Source organism: Peromyscus eremicus, chromosome 20, assembly GCF_949786415.1.
Source record: "Peromyscus eremicus chromosome 20, PerEre_H2_v1, whole genome shotgun sequence".
Classification (NCBI taxonomy): domain Eukaryota; kingdom Metazoa; phylum Chordata; class Mammalia; order Rodentia; family Cricetidae; genus Peromyscus; species Peromyscus eremicus.
Genome location: NC_081436.1, coordinates 17009894 through 17029803, shown reverse-complemented (window position 1 = coordinate 17029803; position 19910 = coordinate 17009894). Strand labels below are relative to the sequence as shown.

At 47.0% G+C, this 19910-nt stretch overlaps 1 protein-coding gene across 1 annotated transcript in view; it reads left to right on the top strand.

Annotated features, from left to right (window-relative positions):
- The window catches only part of Tbc1d22a (TBC1 domain family member 22A), a 303265-nt gene that overhangs the window by 75095 nt on the left and 208260 nt on the right, over positions 1-19910 (top strand). The window contains exon 5 of the mRNA XM_059247582.1: positions 11350-11420. Within this exon, the coding sequence (XP_059103565.1) occupies positions 11350-11420 (71 nt within the window). The remainder of the gene's footprint in view (positions 1-11349; positions 11421-19910) is intronic.

Genomic DNA, 19910 nt, shown 5'->3' with positions numbered 1-19910 from the left:
ACCTTGTTGGCATTGAATAGTGTGCCACATGGTTACCTGCCTACAGGTGTGAATGGTAACCTTCCTGGAGCAGGGGCTCCTTGGCATACCTGGAGCCCTTGGTGGTTTGAATGAAAGTGGCTCCCCTAGGGTCAGAGGGAATGGCGTTATTAGGAGATGTGCCCTTGTTAGAGGAAGTGTGTCACTGGACTTTGAGGTGTCAGATGCTCAAGCCAGCCCAATGTCACTTTGTTTTCCTGCTGCCTGCTGATCTGGATATAGACTCCTTCTCCAGCACCATGTCTGTCTGCATGCCTCCATGCTTCCTGCCATGATGATAATGGACTAAACCTCTGAACTGTAAGCCAGCCCCAATCCAATGTTTTTCTTTATAAGAGCTGCTGTGGTTATGGTGTCTCTACAGCCATAGAACCCCTAACTAAGACAAGCCCCTGTTTCTTACCTGTCTCATCAGCCCACATCCTCATGGAACTTGTGACCAGGGTGCACATAGGCTTGGAAGCAGGTCACCCAATATTTGTACAAATGGAAGTAAGCGGAAGGCCCAGGGCTCAGAGAGAAAGGAATGTTCACTTCGGCATGGGGGCACAGGAGGCTTATGACCCCTGAGAGGAGGGGTGCTCACTTCAGGAGAGGGAGGCCCAGGTTTCCCAGAGGAGGGGTGCTCACTTCAGGAGAGGGAGGCCAGGTTTCCCAGAGGAGGGGTGCTCACTTCAGGAGCAGGAGGCCCAGGTTTCCCAGAGGAGGGGTGCTCATTTCAGGAGAGGGAGGCCCAGGTTTCCCAGAGGAGGGGTGCTCACTTCAGCACTGCTTCCACTAGGAACTTTGTGGGGCCCACAGGGTCACTTTCTGGGCTCAGCAGTGGACTTCTGGGTGGGAACCTGGGACAGACAGTGTTCTAGATAAAAGTATGCTGGTGCTGCCCCGAGCCGAGTCTGTCCAGTGATTTGTGGACTGGTGGAGGGGGCTCTGGCAGTTCCTGGCTGCCCCAGCTGTCTCCTTGCCACCTGAGCGATCTCTCAGAGCATCACAGGTGCCGTCGACTGTAGAGACTGGAGGCATATGTTGCTCTGCCTTTGTAATGATATTGAGTACTTATCTGAAGTTAATTGGGCTTATCACAGACAAGGTTGTCTCTGGCCTTCAAGTGTATCCAGGTTCCTGCTGGTGGACTCTTCAGTCACATGTGACATCCAGGGATGTGCTTCCTGGACTTCTGGGCCACAGAAGGAAAGCAGTCAGAGGGAGCCCCTCTAGAGTACCCGGGCACACCTCTGTCCTCCCACAGTTGTCTAGGGCTTTGGTGTGAGGAGCGTCTGCAGATGGTGGTGTTAGGGTGCACAAATGCATGGGAGCTGGAGTGAAGAGGTGTGAATGGGCTGGGGTCCTGACCCTCTGCACCACCCATGGGACGTAAGCAGTGTTTAGGAGCCTGCACCCTGCCTTGTGTGTGGTGGCAGCAGTACAGGGAGTGACCAGCCACCAGGTGCTGTCGTCAGCAGGTGATTACCTCAGTGGGGCGAGCCTAAGTGTCCTGCTCTCAGTTCCTACCCTCCTCTCCCCTCCCTGTCTCCCCTGCACACACACAAATGTAAATACAGGATATTGTATGCTGAAATTCTAGGGGGCTCAGGCTCTGTCTTCAATGGCTCTTACTGGAAAGCACAAATGGGAGTCAAAGCTTCTGATTTGTTTGTAAGGATTTAGGTTTTTAGCATGGAATAGCAGTAGCCTTTCCTTTAATTAAATGCCATGCAGCATTGGCTGTGAGATCAATGTATCGAAGGGAAAGCCAGTGTAATTAGACCTTGTGAAGTGACTAACAGGTGATTAGGGCTCTTGCAGGCTGGGAAGAGGAAGCTGGTTCACAAGGCACCCATTAGTTGCACTTTGCTTTTCCCTGCTGTGGTCTTTGGAAGGCTCTCAGAGTTTCTCCTTAACCATCTTAGGTGTGTTTTCAGATATCCCTTGAGTAGCAGCTTTCATTTAGGACCTTTAAGATAAAGAACACCCCTTCAAAATAGAAGTTTCACCTATATAGGTCTCTAGGTCAGAGACCTAGTGCAAGGACAGCCCTTCTCTGTCTGGAACAAAAGCTGCTTGCCAAAGCCTGACCTTGTACCCTCTATTGCAAAGCTTCCATCTTCCAGCTCCATCTTCCTGAGAAGGTGGTGTGATTCAAGGGGTAGATCACATACCAGAGAATCTCCAATTGAAAGGGTGCAGTTCAGTGGTCTTTAGTGTGTGTGCAGAGCTGTGCAGTCACTGTAGTCAATCCTGGAACATTTTTCCACTTCTCCAAGGGACTGTGTGCTCCTGAGTGTCATTCCCCATTGTCCTACCTCTTCTTCCCTCAGCTAGGCAGCCACTGCTCTACCTCTGGTTTAATTGGCCTATTGTGAGCATTTTTATGAATGGAATCATAAGTAGATGGCCTTTGCAGCCTGGCTTTTTTCACCTAGCACAGTCTTTCCAAGGTCTATCCACGTTGCAACATGCACCCTTTGTTAAATTATTTTGGTTGAGTAATATTCCATTGTACGATGTGTCTTCTAAAGGTCCCTGTGTTAAATGTTTGGATCTCTCAGCCTGTGGTACTTTAGGGGGAGGGTGTCACTGAACCTTTAAGAGATGGTGCCTATGGCTCTCATGGTCAGTGGAGGTTATGCCCTCCAGGAGAATGTGAGGATTCCAGCCCTTTCCTTTTCCCCTCTCTCAGCCCGGTGGTGAGGTGAACAGTTCTGCCATGACCTGCTGCCTTGTCACAGGGTCCGAAGCATCAGGGCCAACAAACCATGGCCTGAAATCATTAGCTGTGAGCCACGTGACCCTTTTCTCTTAGGAGCTGGTTGTCTTAGTGGTCGCCACAGTGGAAGGCTGCCCTGGGTGGTATACAGGCTGCAGTCTGTGTGTCCATTCATCCTCTGATGGACATTTGTGTCCAGTCAACAGTGCTGCTGAGAGCGTACAGATGCACGTTTCTGTGAGGCTTGTTTTCAGTGCTCTTGGATAGCTATTGAGGGGTGTCGAATGTGTTGAGGACTGGCAGACTGCTTTCTATTGTGCCATTTTTCACACTCACCAACAGTGTGTGAGGGTTCTGAATTCCCTGAATTTTGAAATTTTAGCTGTTTCATGTGAAGTGGCTCCTCCTGTCAGTGTGATTTTGAGTGTCTCTTCATATGCTTTTTTGGCTGTCTGTGTATTTCCATGGATAAACGCCTCTTCATATTCTTTTCATTCTCGATTGGGCTGTATGTCTGCCCATTATTGACACCCGTGGTGTTTGCTTTATTTTTTTCTTTTCGGTACTGGGGGTCACATCTCAGGCACACACTCCATCTCAGAGCTCCCGGCCAGCTCTTATCCAAGCCTCCTGACATCTAGTTGTACTCTGTGTTCAGGTTGGCTGCTGTGAGGATGGGACTACCGGTCCTACAGGTTGGAGCAGCAGGTTGCAGTCATGTGACACCTGCTTCCTGGCCCAACAGCTGTGACCTATGTGTTGCTTGGTAGCAGCTCCAAGCTGGGTCCAGTGTCACAGGTTAGTGTTCAGCCGTCAGAGCAGGCACTCCTGTGATGTTCTCGCCTGGACTCCTCTAGGTGCTTCTCCACTGATATGGAAGAAGAGCGGACAGAGAGGAGACGCTGAGCAATGACAGTAGAGGGACATGTTTCTAGGGCTTGGAAGAGATGGCCTTAGTATCCTTGATGGCAGGCTGAGGAGAGGCAGGGCACCTAGCAGAGGTGACACAGGAACTGTTTCCCCATGTGGCCCCAAAGCGCTTTGTTTCAGTAGGATTGTTCCCTACTGTTAAGGTGTGTTCTCTTTGTACATTAAGAGCAAACTTCGTGGAACTGTTCAAAGCAGAAAAACATCAATTAGAGCAATAGCGTAGGACAGAAAAAACTTCCTGGGTGCCAGTAAGCAGAACAGGCTGGCATGCTTCTAGAGATTTACACTTGAGTCACCATGGTTTGTGGCAGAAAGTACAGTCCCTGCTGGTGTCTGCCCTCCTGCAGAAGAGGAACCTCTTTGTGGGCAGCTGGCACAGGGCACAAGTTAGGTGTCTCCCACATGTATGTACCCAGTGTTATAGGAGCTTTGCCATCCAGGGGCACAGAGTCTGCAGTGCTACAGAGCTAACACCCCAGGCTGGGCTGACCCCCAAAGTGACAGGGAAGGGCTTGGGTGACTTGGCTGACGGTGGCAATTCAAAGATGAACCAGGCTTTTCCAAGAAGAGCAAAGATACAACATGTCAAAATAGTGTGTTTGATGGTTAATACTGTCAATTTGTCAGGATCTAGAATCACCTAGGGAACACACCTGTGGGTGTGCTCGAGGAAGGGTGTCTAGACAGTTAATTGAGGTGGGAAGACCAACCCTAAATGGGTGGCATCAGTCTGTGGGCTGGGGTCCCAGACTGAATAAAAAGGAGAAAGTGAGTTGAGCCCCAGCATTCATCTCTTTCTGCTTACTGAATCAATGTAACCAGCCATGGCATTCTCCTGCCATCATGAGTTCCCTGCCGTGATGGACTGTGCCCTCAAACGATGAGCCAGAATAAAACCTTTCTTCCTTCCACTACTTCTGCCAAGTATACAGTGCGTCATTGTGCTGGCTAGTTCTGTGTCAGCTTGACACAGGCTAGAGTAATTGGGGAGGAACCTCAGTTGAGAAAATGCCTCCGTAAGATCTGGCTGCAGGTAACCCTGTACGGCATTTTCTTAGTAATTGATATGGGAGGGGCCAGTCCATTGTAGGTGGCATCATTCCTGGGCTGCTGGTCCTTGGTTCTTTAAGAAAGCAGGCTGAGCAAGCCAGTAAGCAGCACCCTTCCATGGCCTCTGCATTAGCTCCTGCCTCTAGGTTCCTGCCCTGTTTGAGTTCCTGTCCTGACTTCCTTCAGTGATGAACAGTGATGTGGAAGCATAAGTCAAATAAACCCTTTCCTCTCCAAGTTGCTTTTGGCCATGGTGTTTCATTGTAGGAATAATAACCCTAAGACAGTTACTAAGTGTGGTAGTGGTAGATGTCTTTCTTCGTGCTTGGTTCTGTGGGTGACCTTGTTAGGTACACAGCCACCCAAGCATTGAGGCTAGTGGTACCCCAGGAAGAACATCCAGGTTTCTGGGCAGCTAGATTCTAGTACTTTTGTCATTTTGTTTATTGTAGTTGTGATTAATCTGAGTCATCATAGTAGAGTTTTAAAACTATTCCAGGAACCAAAGGAGCCATGCCATGTAATTTTCCATGATGTGGGACATTTCAGCAAAGTAGTGGATCAGCTTGTGCATTTCCAGGCTTGTCTCTTGCTCCCTACTCCTTCTCCATACCTTTGCATCACTCTTCTGGGCCAAGCCTCTCCCAGGCCATAGCTGTCTTGCCCTAGATGCGCTGTGTCCACTTCTCCCCATCAGGTCCCAGTTCTACCTGAGCTTGCCTGAGGGACATCTGCCAGAGGGGCTGCCCAGAAACCTGCTACCAGTTCATTCTGGGGTGCCACTAACCTCAATGACAAAAATTCTTTGAGAATTTAGTAGTCTATGGCCATAACACCCTGAACATGCTGATCTCATCTGAAATTCTTAGCAAACTGGCTTTTGTTTAACTCTAGGGGAGTAGGTGCCGAAGAACCGGCTTCTGTGTTGCAGACAGAACACTAGGCTGGTATGTAGGCAGCCATGCTTGGATGGGCATCAGGTTATGCTGAGCTGTGGCCCAAGACAAGGGCAGTGAACAGGTGACTCCAGCTGCTCTGGGTGCAGTTCAAACAGTTTTCAGGCTACCATGTAGGTAGAGAAACTTAATCTGCTGGCATCTTGTATTGAGAAACTGGGAATGGGAGTTTGGGAGGCTGAGGCAGACTGCAGGAGTCCAGTGCTGGAGAGGAGGAAGCCAGTGTGAGGAAAAGAGCCCCAGATACCTGGAGAAGATACCCCAAAGTCCCTGGTCCAGCATGGCTCATTTCAGGAGTGGGGTAAAGTTCCCTGAGCTGGAGAAAGTCACCACTGGCCTAAGCAGAGAGTCCAGAGCCATAGTAACTGAATGCTGGAGAGAGCGAGCGAGCACAGAGTCTACTACAGGAGCATGTGCCTCCAGCTCTCTGGAAGATGAGATCATGTCGACTGAAACAGACCTGGTGCTATTATTACAGAGGCATTGATTGATACCAGCACATTAAGCATTCAACAAGGTAACCAGCATGCAATGAGACAGGAACATGTGACTCACAGGCAGATGAAAAGCCAGGGATTAGAAGAAACAGACTCCCAAGTCAACAATAAAACATTAAAGCACCCAGTAAGAGATGGGTAGATGTCAGCACTTCACAAAAGGTTCAGAAGTGGCCCTAGCCGGAGAGTCTGCACCGCACTCAGGGCGATCAGTCCTCACAGAACTGATTAAGTCACAGCAGATGTCGTTTAACACTCCTGTAATGGCTGAAATGCAAAAGACCGTCCACGCCGAATCTTGACCTGGAGATCCAGACACCGGAACGTTGGTCTGTTGTTGGGGGATGTGCAGTATAGCACAGCACCTTGGAGAACCTTCTTAGGCAAAACTGCTTCCTGGAGAGGAGTGCTCAGGACACTGCCCTGCAGGCATTTGGCCAGGTTGTCTCCACAGAGGAGGGAAGTACGTGGTGATGGACACTGTCAGGTGTTGTAGATCTGACAGGACTTGACTGGGCCTGGATAGCTGCAGTTTGCCTCACACACTGTTGGTATGAGTGTAAATTAATGCAGCCCCTGTGGATCAGTGGAAGTTCCTCTAAAAATTAAACGTGGAACTGACATGTTGCCCAGCCATACCTGGCTGTGAACCTGAAGGCATCTAAGTCTGCTTATCCCAGGTACCTGCAAGTCCCCGTCTGTTGCAGCCCTGTTTACAGTCGCCTTGATGCCCATGGACAGATAAATGATGGAGAAAACTTAGGATGGACCCACAGTGGAGTTTGTTCAGCATGAATGTAGAAAGGGCAGTTTTGGGGAAGAGGAGGGAGACTAGCAGGGAGGGGGAGAGGTCAGAAGAGGGCGGTGTAGGGGTAGTAATATGGTCAAAGACCAGGAAGTACTTACATGAGAACATAACAAAACACACCGCTTTGTGTGGTGCATGTGTGTTAATTTGAAAAGCTGGGGATGAAGGTGCCTGAGCTGCAGAAGTTTGCAGCCCTGCAGAGAGCAGTAGGCCTCCCGATAAAGGGAGTCTTCTTCTGGGCTGACTGGTCCCCAGCCCTCCCAGCACCAGCTCTGCTCTGCTCTGCTCTGCTCTGTATACCTCCTTCACATCTGCTTAGGTGTCCACACAGACAGGGATCTGGTCTTCCCCATGGCAGTTTGTATTCCTAGGTGCGGAGTCATGTCTCTACCCATGGACACATTGCTTGCTCCTGGTGATTTGCTCACAGCACCGTCTACTATGAAATCCTTGGGCATAGCATGATCTTGGAAATAACACTGTAGGCTTCCTCAGATGAAGTGGCTGTTCAAAGGTTTTAAAAAATCTGATCAAGTAAAAATTACCCCAGTTTATACTCACAGCAAAGTGTCAGAGAGCAGCTGTGTGCCCAGTTTTTTCAATATTGGGCATTATGGTTCATTTACAATTTAATCCAACCTTATTTTGGAGGATATCTTATTTTAACGTGTAGTTCTTTGGTTACATCATGGCTTTTGTACCTTGCTTTTGTGTAACCACTGCCGTTTGTTCTGGGGATCTTCATTTTTTCTGTGGGCAGTTTGTCTCTTAACTTCTGTACGTGTTCTTTATGTATGAGTAATGTGAACCCTTTTATATGCTGCACGACCTGTTGGGTCTGCCATTTGTTGTTTTAATAATCTGCTTCCTTACACTGTAGAGTTACACCCCAACTTGTGTACTTAATTTATTACTCCTTTTATTTGTAGTTTCTGAGATTCACGTTTTGTTTTGGAAGGCCTTTCCCTGTAAAATACAGCAGAAGACTCTGTTTTCCTCTCGTGCCTTAATCTTTCCTTTCCACGCGGAAAGAGCCAGGCTACCCTCATTTAGAATTGTTGTCATTTAAACCTTAGTTTTGTGCTCAGACACAGAAGCTCTTCTAGAACTAGGCGCGGTGTTGTGTGAATGTTGTTTTAGCACATCTCAGTGTTCATGTGCTCACAGGTTTGATTCTGAACCATTATTCCTGCCTCATGGGTCTCTTTCCCGTTGTCTCTCACAGAAGGCTCCTATCTTCATGTCTGTAACTCTGTCATAGATGTTCCTGTTACTGCAAACCTCTTTACCATTTTTATTTTTTAAAAAGATATTTTTAAAGACATATTATTTTCAATTGTGTGTAGGTATCTGTCTCCATGTGGGTATGTGCATGTGAGTACTGGTGCCCAGCAAGGCTCAGGCTCAGGGGATCTTCCTGGCTACTACTCCTGCCCAGCATGCTGGGATTCCAGCATGTCCTGCTGTATAGGTACATGGGTGCTTGGACTAGAATTCAGACCCTGAGGCTTGTGTGGCAATCACTGTAGACAGCTGTCTCCTCAGCCCCACATTATTCTTTCTGAGAATTTTATTGGTTCTCTTAGATGATCATCTCTCTTCTAGATGAGCTTGCAGAATTTGAGGATACATCCAGCAGAACCCATTGCAATTTTAATTCTCTTTGTATTATTATTATTTGGTGACAATTGACACAATTTTTTAGTCTGAAACCCACTTACCTATCCAGCCCGGCTTGACTTGTCCTGCTCTTATTTAGCATCTGTCTCTGGTCCTTGCTTTTTGTTCTTGCTGCCCTATAGGCTGAATTTCCTCAGTCTTCTTATGTCCACTCTTGGCCCTCCAGTCTGTTGTCCACACAGGGCCAGGCTTGCATGAGCTGTTTGTGGACTTAAAACACTACTCTTCCCGACTCAGCTTTTGTCCGCTGTCATGTTCTCTAAGGAACCAGCCCGACCTCGGATGTAGCATTTCCTGCTTGGTTTCCTAACTCTTCTGACTCTTTCTCTTGAGTGGTTGGTTTAGTTATGGGTTGATGTTTGCTTTTGCTGGAAGGTGCGCCCTTTCCAGGGCTAGGCATGGAGGCCATATTTTGCTGTTGCTCTTGGCTGTGATCTCTTTACCTCTGGCTGCCTGCCTAGCCCAAAGGTACTATACCTTAAACCTTGTCGAGCCTGGCACCTGCCTCTCTCCATGTTCATCTTTAAGGGAAGCCTGCCAGTTAGTTTCCTCACATGGCCTGCACAGTTCTTAGGTTCACACCCTTCACAGTTTTTACTTCCTTGTTCTACAGGGAAAGGCTGTTGGTTCTGGCAAGTTTGTGCACTGCCCCCCCTGCCTGTTCTTGCTTATTCTTCTCTGGTTGGTTGCAGGCTGCTCAGGTTGATGGCTATAACAATCCTTAGTCTCATGTCTAACTAGGACACTGTCAGAGGGAGGAGGAGGGTTGCTTCCAAGGATTCCATAAGAGTGAGGACTTTCTTGGAGTCCTGAGCAATTGTGCCGTTCTCCCAGTGTCTAAGATGGAACCCAGCGCCACTGCACATTGACCATGGGGAGGGAGGAGGCTTAGCTTTCCATCAGCACTTCACAGACCCCTCTGGAGCTGAATGGGGTCTGCTTGGCTGGCTGCTCATCACACCTCAGCATTTCCGTGTTGCTCTCAGGGAATTGTGGGTACTCTGAGCAGGTGACATTCTGCTAGAGAGGGAAAGTATGTTTGGGGTGTCTGTCATTGCCGAGTGTGGCTTTTACCATCAGTAGATTCTTCACACCCATCCTTGCACCCTTGGAGTGAATCTTGTAATATGTGCTATTCTTAGATATACTACTGTGTTTGGACCTGTTAAGACTTTCTTTGGGATCGCTGTCTGTATTTGTAAGTGGTATTTGACTGTGTTACAAAGTCTTTAAGAATAGGAGTTAATACAGTGAAAAGAGCCTGGTATTAAAGGCCAAGTTACTTAACCTCTCTGAAACCAGTTCTCATCCGTGGACAGGGCTCACAGCCCTGATTAATCCAAGCTGCTTTGAGGAGCCAGTGAGACAATGTATGCAAAGCTCTTTTTAAACACCGAGCTTTGACAAAACGAGAACTTTATCTCGTGCTATATATTCACGATTCTTGACTTTGAACATTTTTTGTTTTATCGTGGAGATGGGGGTCAGAGAACGTTAACCAGTGTGTTTTCTCCGTGCTTTCTTCATACACCACAGCCAGAAACCAGTGCTGCAAGGAGGGAGAGGTGCTGTGAGCCTGGTTAGCAAACACTGTTATCAGCATTTGGATATTAGGCCTCTATTCTCCATGGCGTCCACGGGGAGCTGGGGGAGATTTGATGTTTTTCTGAGGTCTCTGTGAATGCAGGTTATTGCTGGTGCTGTCGCCCAATTACTCTCTACTTATTTTACTTAGACTTTAGTAATTGGAAAAAGATTAGATGTCAGGACTTTGCATTTTGTTGATTATATTACCAAAGTCTTCTCTGTAATCACTTCTCTTATTCCTGGTATTAATCATGAGCTCTGAGCTGTTAGAAGAGTCTAATAGTAGATTTCTAACGGAAGCAAAGGAAGCAGTTGCCTTTGTCTTGCTGGAACCGGAGCGCGTGGATGTCCCTACACACCCACCTGAGCCCTCTAGCCACCAGGAGATCAGTGACAGGCAGAACCAGGGCCCGCTGTCCTTTCCCACTGTGCCATGCGCTCACTGCCTTGGCTGTAGGCCCCTCTCTCTTCGGCCAGTTCTTTCTGGTTCTGCTCCTTGGTGATATTTGTAAAGACATCTCGGCCTTGTGTGTGTCCACTGTGAAGCTCTCTAACTTAGCTGTGTATTGTGTGGCTCACCTTTGTCAGTGCCGTGTAAGGACAAGCTCACCTCCTAAAGAACAATGTTGAGAAACATCCCAGAGGGGCGTTAAGAAGCAGTGAGTGGATGGAGTGGGAGAGAGAAAGAGAGCCAGCTAAGATGTCCAAATGGAGACTTAGCATTGTGGGTTCAGGGGGACACAAAGATAGTGGGAGAGGAGGGGACTGGTGCCCTGATGCTACTGCCCCAGGGAGGAAGGGGCTCACCTGTCTCAGGGTGGCATCAGAGTTACCTGGCTGCCTCTGACAGACGTGACCTATCTAAGACTTATACAAAAACGGGCAATGCTCTGCTTTGCTTTAACAGAGTGGTGACTCATTATCTTTTGTGTATTGAGGACAGTCACTCTCTGAAATGTTTATAATTTAGGCTTACTTTGGTTCCATTTGTTTGGCTCCCTGATCCCCAGGGACACCAATGGGATATAGTAAGATGCTTTAGGACCATTTGTAAACCTGATTTTCTCTGTTTTGTTTTTTTTTTTCTTCCAATAGAGGAATTACGGAAGCTGAGCTGGTCCGGAATCCCAAAGCCAGTTCGTCCAATGACATGGAAGCTTCTCTCAGTAAGTCTGCATGCCATTGCTCAGCCTAGCCACTTCCTCCTGCACACACAGCGGCCTAGTACCTGGCTGGAGGAGCATGGCTTGCTGGCCACGGCCATACACTTGTCTATCATGGTTGCAGAATGGCACAGGACTTTGCTGTGGCCAAGATGGCATTGTCTAGTTTTAGCTTAATTTCAAGGTTGGTTTGGCAAGTCTGGCAGAAAGTGAGGACATGCAATAGCTCGTGACAGCTGTGTTAGTTCCCTCCGACTTCCACCAGTAAAGAATCACTGTATGCAGACTCATGATTCAGGGGCTTACTGTACAGAAGACCACACACTCAGAGGAAATGTGCCCGCAAAGAAGTATTGGTAATGCTGCTATTGAATAAGAAAAGGAGGAAGAGGAAGAACAAGAAGAGGAAGAACAGGAGGAAAAGGCGGATGAAGAGAAGGAAGAGAGGGAATAAGAGGAAGGAGGAGGAAGGAAGAGGAGGAGGAGGACAGGAAAATGAAGAGGACAAGGAGGTGGGGCAGGAGCTTTTAGAAATAGCCTGTTGGTGTTATGGAGAGTGGAAGCCAGTGCCCTGAGCCCCAGCACCAAGCTGCCGGTCCAAAAGCCCTTCTGGAGGAGTTCAGCAGTTATTGGTGGCTGCCCTCACCTTCTTAACCCTGGCTTAAGATCGGAAGTGAGACTAGTTTATTGACAGCTTTCTTCTCTTTTCCTTTGTTTTATTTTTGGAGATTAGTCATGGGGAACTAGAGGCCCCTATTCTAAATTGAGTCTGACTTTCAGTGTTTAAAAGACTTTTGTGCTAATGAGTCATAATAAATTTTCAGTTCAGTACCTCGTAATCCTAAATGCAGATGCAGCTCCGAACAGCAAATATTTATTGATTAAATATCTCTTGCAATTAAGGCTAGACCTGCTGTGATCACTTGTGTTCTGTTGTGTGGTTTTCAAATGTTTATAACCACATTTCTAAATGTCCTCTAAGAGAGGTTGCACACTCGTGATTGGTTTGTGGGAAGTTATGATGTAAATGCCTGGAAGCCCCTGTGTCATGGTTTTGTGTTCATCAAGCACGGGCTGGTTGAAACGGAAAGTCTTATGAGAGGCCCTTGTTCCTTCTCTTTCCTTCACTTCTGCACCTCCGCAAGTCAGAGCTGCGGTGCCCCAGCTGCTGCTTGACTGCATAGCGGTTGCCATGTCAATGGCCACAGAGCATCAGAGGAACAACAGGGGTTGGGGTGGGGTGAGTGGTGGGCAGCTCCACGCTGTTGGTGTGGACCTTGGAGTATGTACACAGGAGTTCTGGTAGTGTAAACCAAAGAAAAACTGTAGGGGCCTGCCCAGAAACAGTGAAGCCTATGGAGACCCTGTGGTGTTTGAATGACAATGACCCCCAAAGGGAGTGGCATTATTAGGAGGTGTGGCCTTGTTGGAGGAAGTGTGTCACTGTGGGTGTGGGCTTTGAGGTCTCTTTTACTCAAGCTTTCTTCAGTGTGACTGTGCAGTTGACTTCCTGTTGCCTGCAAGATGTAGGACTCTCAGCTCCAGCACCATGTCTGCTTGCATGCCTCCATGCTCCCCACCATGATGATAATGGACTGAACCTCTAGAACTGTAATTGAGCCCCCTCAATTAAATGTCTTCCTTATAAGAGTTGCCATGGTCATGGTGTCTCTTCATAGCAATAAAAACCCTAACTAAGATAGACCCAGATGCTGCTAGGAAGAGGTCAGGGGCTCAGACATGCAGCAGGATAAGTCCAGCACAGTTTGGCACAGTGTACCTGTGAGGTGTTCAGGGCATGAGTGTCAGCCAAGAGGAGGGGTTGGGATGGTACTATGGGGTGGCCAGTTCCTAGGGCTGGTTCTGTGAGGGGGGGGCTTTACACTGTGTTTCTAAGGCCTTTCTAGTGCATAAGGAGGGCAGGAAAACTAGGGTAGTTTTCAGGTCTGAATTGACTGATGAGATGGTAACTGCCAGGTTAGTGAGCAGCTCTGTGCTTCACCAAGGAGTAGTCCCAGGGGAGTATAAATAGTGGGGGTGCCAGGCAAGGATCCTTGGCACAGATGCATGCTCACACAGCATCTCTGGAGGATGTCAGTGTTACTTGGATGAGGGAGTTGAGAAGGTCATAAGACTAACGGGTGCAGTAGGGGTACAGCAGGTCAGTAGCACAGACTAGGCAAGGGCGCCCTTCAGACCTCTGTAGGAAGGCAGGGCAGAGAGCCAGAGATGAAGAGGAGACCATGTGTATACTTGACATCGAGGTAACATGACCCTCATCCTGAAAGACTTGAGCCAGGGGTGTTCAGTTGTTTCTGGAAGGAGAATAACTGTAGTTGTATTTTTTTACTCTTTGCTATTTATTCTTTGGGAGGGTCTGCCACCCAGCTCCCAAATAATCACACAGAGACTTATTCTTTCTTATGAATGCCTAGCCTTAACTTGGCTTGTTTCTTGCCAGCTTTTCTTAACTTAAATTATCCCATCTACCTTTTGTCTCTGGACTTCTACCTTTCTCTATTCTATATACCTTTCTTTACTTCTTACTCCATGGCTTGCTGTGTAGCTGGGTGGCTGGCTCCTGGTATCCTCTCTCCTCCTTTTCTCACTCCTCATTCTTCTTGTTCTTTCCTTCTATTTATTCTCTCTGCCTGGCAGCCCCACCTATCCCTCTCCTCCCTAGCTATTGGCCATTCTCTTTAGTAGACCAATCAGGTATTTTGGGCAGGCAAAGTAACAGAGCTTCACAGAGTTAAACAAATGTAACATAAAAGAATGCAGCACATCTTTGCATCATTAAACAAATGTTCCACAGCATAAACAAATATGCAGATTAATATTCCACAACAACCTGGAAAACCATTGGTGAAAATATCTAGTTATTTGCTGGAGACTGATTGAATGCTGCCTCAGGCACTGTGTTTGGTGCTGGGAAAGGACAGGGTATGCCTGAGACTAAGTCCCAGCCCTCTTGGGTCCTAGACAACACAGAGAGAATGCTCACTCCTTTGTTACTACACAGCACAGACCTGGGGCTTACTGCACAGAAAAGGACCCATTTTCCCAGGAAAATGGGTCCTGTGTCTCATTTGTTCCTTTATTGAATGCTTGCTATGTGTAGGATAAGGCATACTCAGATTTCCTTAGAAGCTGAGTTGTGTTCTCCCAGAGAATGAGCAGGTGACTGTCACCAAGTAGTTCTGTGCAGTGTCTGACAGTGATGAGGTGCCTTCCAGGGCATCAGGGAAGCTGGGAGGGGTTCAAGTTGGATCAGGGTCAGTTGGGAAGGGCTGGGAAGGAGTTTAGTGTCCAAGGTTATATGTGTATGGAGGAAGTCTTGTCATTAGAGCAGGCAGAGAGACTTCTGCAGGGCACAGACATGGTGTCTTAGTTAGAGTTTCTATTGCTGTGAAGAGACACCATGACTATAGGTAAATTTGTTGCAACTTTGTGGGTTTGGTCCCGGATTTTGGCACCAAAATGTGAGTTTTGCAACTCTGGGAAGAGGTATGCTGACACTTGGGAGTAGTCAGGGATGGCTGGAACTTGGAGATGAGACAGTAGCCCTGGAGGTGAAGGTAGGTAGCGGCTTACAACAGCTGACAGCTGGAGGGTGAGGTGTGGATACTGAGCTGCTTAGGGCAGCTCTGCCCTGGAGGGGAAGTTATTTTGACTGCTGGGGAGAGTCAGACCTGGAACTGCTTCAGCAGGGAAAGGTATCCTGACAGTTGGGGAAAGTCAGGCCTGGAGAAGTTATTCTGACTGCTGGGGAGAGTCAGACCTGGAACTGCTTCAGCAGGGAAGGGTATCCTGACAGTTGGGGAAAGTCAGGCCTGGAGCTGCCAGGACAGCTCTGCAGGGAAGAGTATCCTGACTGTTTGGGAGAGTCAGGCTATTCCTGGTGTGGTGGGGGATGGGCTCCCTGCAGGATAGAGCAATTCTGCTCCTCCGGAGGAGAGCCACTACAGCTGGGCTTTACTCAGCCCCCACTTAAGGGTGATTCCTAGCAGAACTCTGCTTCTCTGGCCTAAGATGTTGCTTCCTTTGTTTCACTCTGCAAAAGGGGAACCCCCTGCAGAAATGTAGCAATCTCCTCTGGCTCTGTTACTTTTTCAACTCTCCCTTGCTCTGTCCACTATGGGACGTCCCAGCAAGGATCTTCTGTTCACCAGTGAATGAAGATCTTCACACCCAAAACTCTTTTGAGAAAGAGATTTATTTTTTAATTTTTTTATCCCCACCCCCACCCCCACCCCCAGACAGGGTTTCTTTGTGTTGTTTTGGTACCTGTCCTGGATCTCGCTCTGTAGACCAGGCTAGTCTCGAACTCACAGAGATCCGCCTGGCTCTGCCTCCCGAGTGCTGCGATTAAAGGCGTGCACCACCACTGCCCGGCAGCGAGAAAGAGGTTTATTTGGGAAGGAGGGGTCCAGGAGAGTAGCTGTCTCTACCAGAGTGGAGAAAACAGCCCACAACTGACCAGGCAGAGAGGTTTATATAGGATGTCTATATAGGATGGGATGGAGTCAACCAGTGATTGGTTAGTTTTTTTTCTGCCCAGGGCCAGCCACACCCACAATGGGCTGGGCTATCTCCTATCAATCACTAATTAAGGAAGTACTCTACAGGCTTGCTTCTGGCCCCTTATGGAGGTATTTTCTTAACCGAGGTTTCCTCCTCTTAGATGACTCTAGACTGTGTTGAGTTGACATAAAACTAGCCAGCACAGCATGTTTTCTGTAATAAAGGTCTGAGGAGCATGTCTGTCAGTCACAGGATATTTAAGGGAATGGTGGGGACAGAAAAGACTTTCTTGTCCCACTGGCCTCTTACACAGTCTCTGAATAGCTCTTATTAACATGACTTCCCTTGTGACTGCCCTGGAAGCCATCACAGGTCCTGGTTACTGGGATCTGAATGAATAGTCCAGGTTGGACAAAGGTATCACATATGCACTGACCTGGTATCCTGTGAGTCAGAGTGTCCTGGAGTACCTGACTGTAGATAGCAAGAACAGGGCATGGCCAGCGAATATGGACTCCTGACTCGTGGTCTCTTTCCATCTGGGTGCATTTTACTGTCACCCAGGGGTGTGGGCAGTGCTGATACCTGGCCTTGGTAGTCCGTGCAGGTTGGACTCCAATGTTATAGGGCTCAAGGCAGTATGGAAGACAGGACCAGGATGCCCATGAAACAGTTGAGCAGTTGGTCTCTGAAAACATCCCCAATGAAAGCAGTTGCTCACTGGACCTGAGACACTTGGACTAGGAAGCTGGGCTGGGTGGTGGTGGGTGAGTGGGGACTAGATTACGAATCTAGTTCAGGGTCTGGCCCACTAGTGACTTTCCTCCAGCATGCATGTGTTTGTCATTAGTACAAGTCTAGTGTTCATGGGCAAGTGTTACTTTAATTAATGAGAGGAAATTCTGCTTTAGAGGAGACACCTGAGTACATGGTTCTTGTTCTGAAGAAGTAGCAGAGGGCTGAGCCACAGCACCCCATTAAACAGCAGTGAGAATATTTAACTTTTAAATTACATGCAAGCATCATAGGACCTTTTTCAAAATTAGTTCCGAAGAGAATCATATTTTTGGTTTCTTTTTTTGAAGTAGCTATTTCAGAAAGTGAACAAAAACTAATTAAGCATTGAGCATTTATGCTAGTGAGTATATTGGCTAAAACTGACGGTGAGGCCCCGGGATCAACGGACCTTCTTTCGTTGTTGCTGTCAGTTTGCATATGAACGCAGTGGGAGGGAACACATTGATTTTTGTGTCACCAGGACAGTTTGGATTTAAGTATCTGCATGCATTGTTTTACATTTATGATTAGTGTTTTTATAGCATGCTAATACAGCAATTAAGTCTTCTGTAGTTCTGTCATTTAAAATTCATTGCATACTTGAATGTATTTCATTTGCATAATTTCTAGTCTTGCTTAATTATCAAGAGGCCTCCACTTGCACATGTGTTTTTCCTGTAGGAAGGGAATGGCAGGAGAATGGGTGGGCCTTTTATGGTGGCATTCTTGCCTTTAGAATTTGTGTTTTATTAAGTTAAGTTTATATTTTAGGAGCAGAAAACTTCCTGAGAGTGCTTGCTCTGTTCCGTAAGGATACTGGTAGCGCTTGTGTGTGGCTGTCTACACTGTCCCTGCTGACCACCCTGGTGACACCACTGTCCAGAATTGCAGACTGGGCCTGGGCCCTTCACTCTGGCTGTTGCATGCAGCACCAAGCCTTTCATCTGCCAGGCTCTGTTTCGGTCTTTGCCCAGCCTAGACTTACTTCCTGCACACCCCCAGGCTCCGTTTAGTTTTCCCTCTACTGTCACTATCAAACCAAGCCAGGAAGCTGTGCTAACTTAGTCTCCCCCTGAGACTCTAGTACAGTGTCACCCTTCTTTGGGTCGTATCGTGCTGACATCATCTGCTGTGGGATGGTCTGTATGTCAAGTGTGTTGCTGATTGGTCAGTAAATAAATCACTGATTGGCCATTGGCTAGGCAGGAAGTATAGGCGGGACAAAGAAAAGAATTCTGGGAAGTGGAAGGCTGAGAGGGAGACTCTGCCAGCCGCCATCAGGACAAGGAAGATGTAAAGTACCGGTAAGCCACAAGCCATGTGGCAAAGTAAAGATTAATAGAAATGGGCTAAATATAAGAGTGAGAGCTAGACAATGATAGGCCTGAGCTAATGGCCAAGCAGTTTAAATAATGTAAGAGTTTGTGTGTTTATTTTATAAGTGAGCTCTGGGACTGGCAGGACTTGGTGGCGGGAGCTGGAGAGAAATTCTCCAGCCTGAGAGAGATTTGCCCTGACCGTGGGCCAGGCAGGAAAACTCTAGCTACAAATGGCGCCCAACGTGGGGCAAGAGTTTCCACCTAAAAACTGAGAAAAAAGATTCTAAAACGGAGCTAAAAACAGCTTCCTAAGTGTCTCTCTCAAATAAGCGGCAGCTGCCGGTTTGAGCTACTGGCGGGTTCCTGGCGTGCATGCTCGACCTGCAGTATGGCGGGAATAAGGCCTCTGCAAGTGGCACATTAAGCTGCGTGGTAGATTTAGCCTTTGCAGGTACAAAACAAAAAAAGAGGTTTTTGGGCTACACGCTGCTTGGATAAAAGCATAGACCCACGATAGCTCCCAGAGCTGGCGGTAAACGTAGCCATGTTGGGAAGCTGAGGTGGGCGGAGCCAGCAGCCACAGCTGCTGCAGTTTAAGGCAAGAGATTCACAATAAGACAGATTCAGATGTAATAGTTTACAATGTATGTAAAAGATACGTAGGCTTGAAAGAGACAAAAAAAAGTGATATATAGAGTTATAGAAACAAATACATAGTTTTAAAAAATAAAGTCTTTAAAGAGACAGTAAAGGTAGTATAAAAAATAAGCCACGTAAAGATGACTACCACACAGAGAATCTGGATTATGTTCTCTTTGATATTCGTAACTACAGAAAAACATTTGATTGTAAAAGCTGTTGAGTTATGCCAAAATGTATATTTTAAAGGTACCTTGACTTCAAAATTTGGATATAAGGATATGTTGCTTTGGAAAAGAGTCTCTGTTCTTGTTTCCACAGAAAGCCAGAGACTATGGATTTGTTCCAGATTAAGATACATCAGGTTTGACCAGCCAAGACCCCCTGAAAGGTCTCCAATGACACCATGGCCCAGATGATTCAACATCCAGAATGGTTTCAAGTCAACTGGCTCAGATATACAGCCTCACGGACTACTCCATGATCCTAAAATTTTCTTTCTGTCTCCAGAAGATACAGCGCCCCCCTCCAACAGGAAGTAGTAAGAAAAGCTACGCCCAAATTCCCAAATATACCAAGCTGGCTTTAGAGATGGAATTGGCTCACTCCCCCTCTAAACCCAGACATATTGCTCAAAAAAAAAAAAAAATGGTTAAGAGATTCTTGTGTCCCAAATCAGAAGAGCCCTCTGGTGTGGGACAGAGAAAAAACAATATTTTTATTTAAATCAGGTTGATTATAAATACAATCTCTTTCTAAAACAAAAAGGGGGATAGTTTAGATATGATAGGATGAAAGGGTAGATTAATGAACCTACTTTTAAAGAGTAACAACTTGTTTAAAATGTTTTACATCGCTATAGATTTTAGTTTATTGATACAAGTTTAAACTTAATTTTGTTATACTGTATATATATTTCTATTCTTGTTTGAGGTATTATGTTTATGTAACTCATTTAAAATTGTAATGGATAATTAAAAAATAGATTAATAGTTAGTCATCTATGATAATATTTGTAGCCATGTTAGTTAAGTCTTCTAGGTATACATAGATATATTTCAGATAGATAGGTAGTCTTCAAACACTTCAAAGACCTACAGAATATGGCATTTAAAATGTTTTAAAAATTTAGACTTTCTGGACAGTGAGACATGTCTGCTCCTGACAGCACCGATTTACTTCAGAGAGGAGGATGGGCATCGAAGACACTCCATATGGAATTTATCTTCACCTT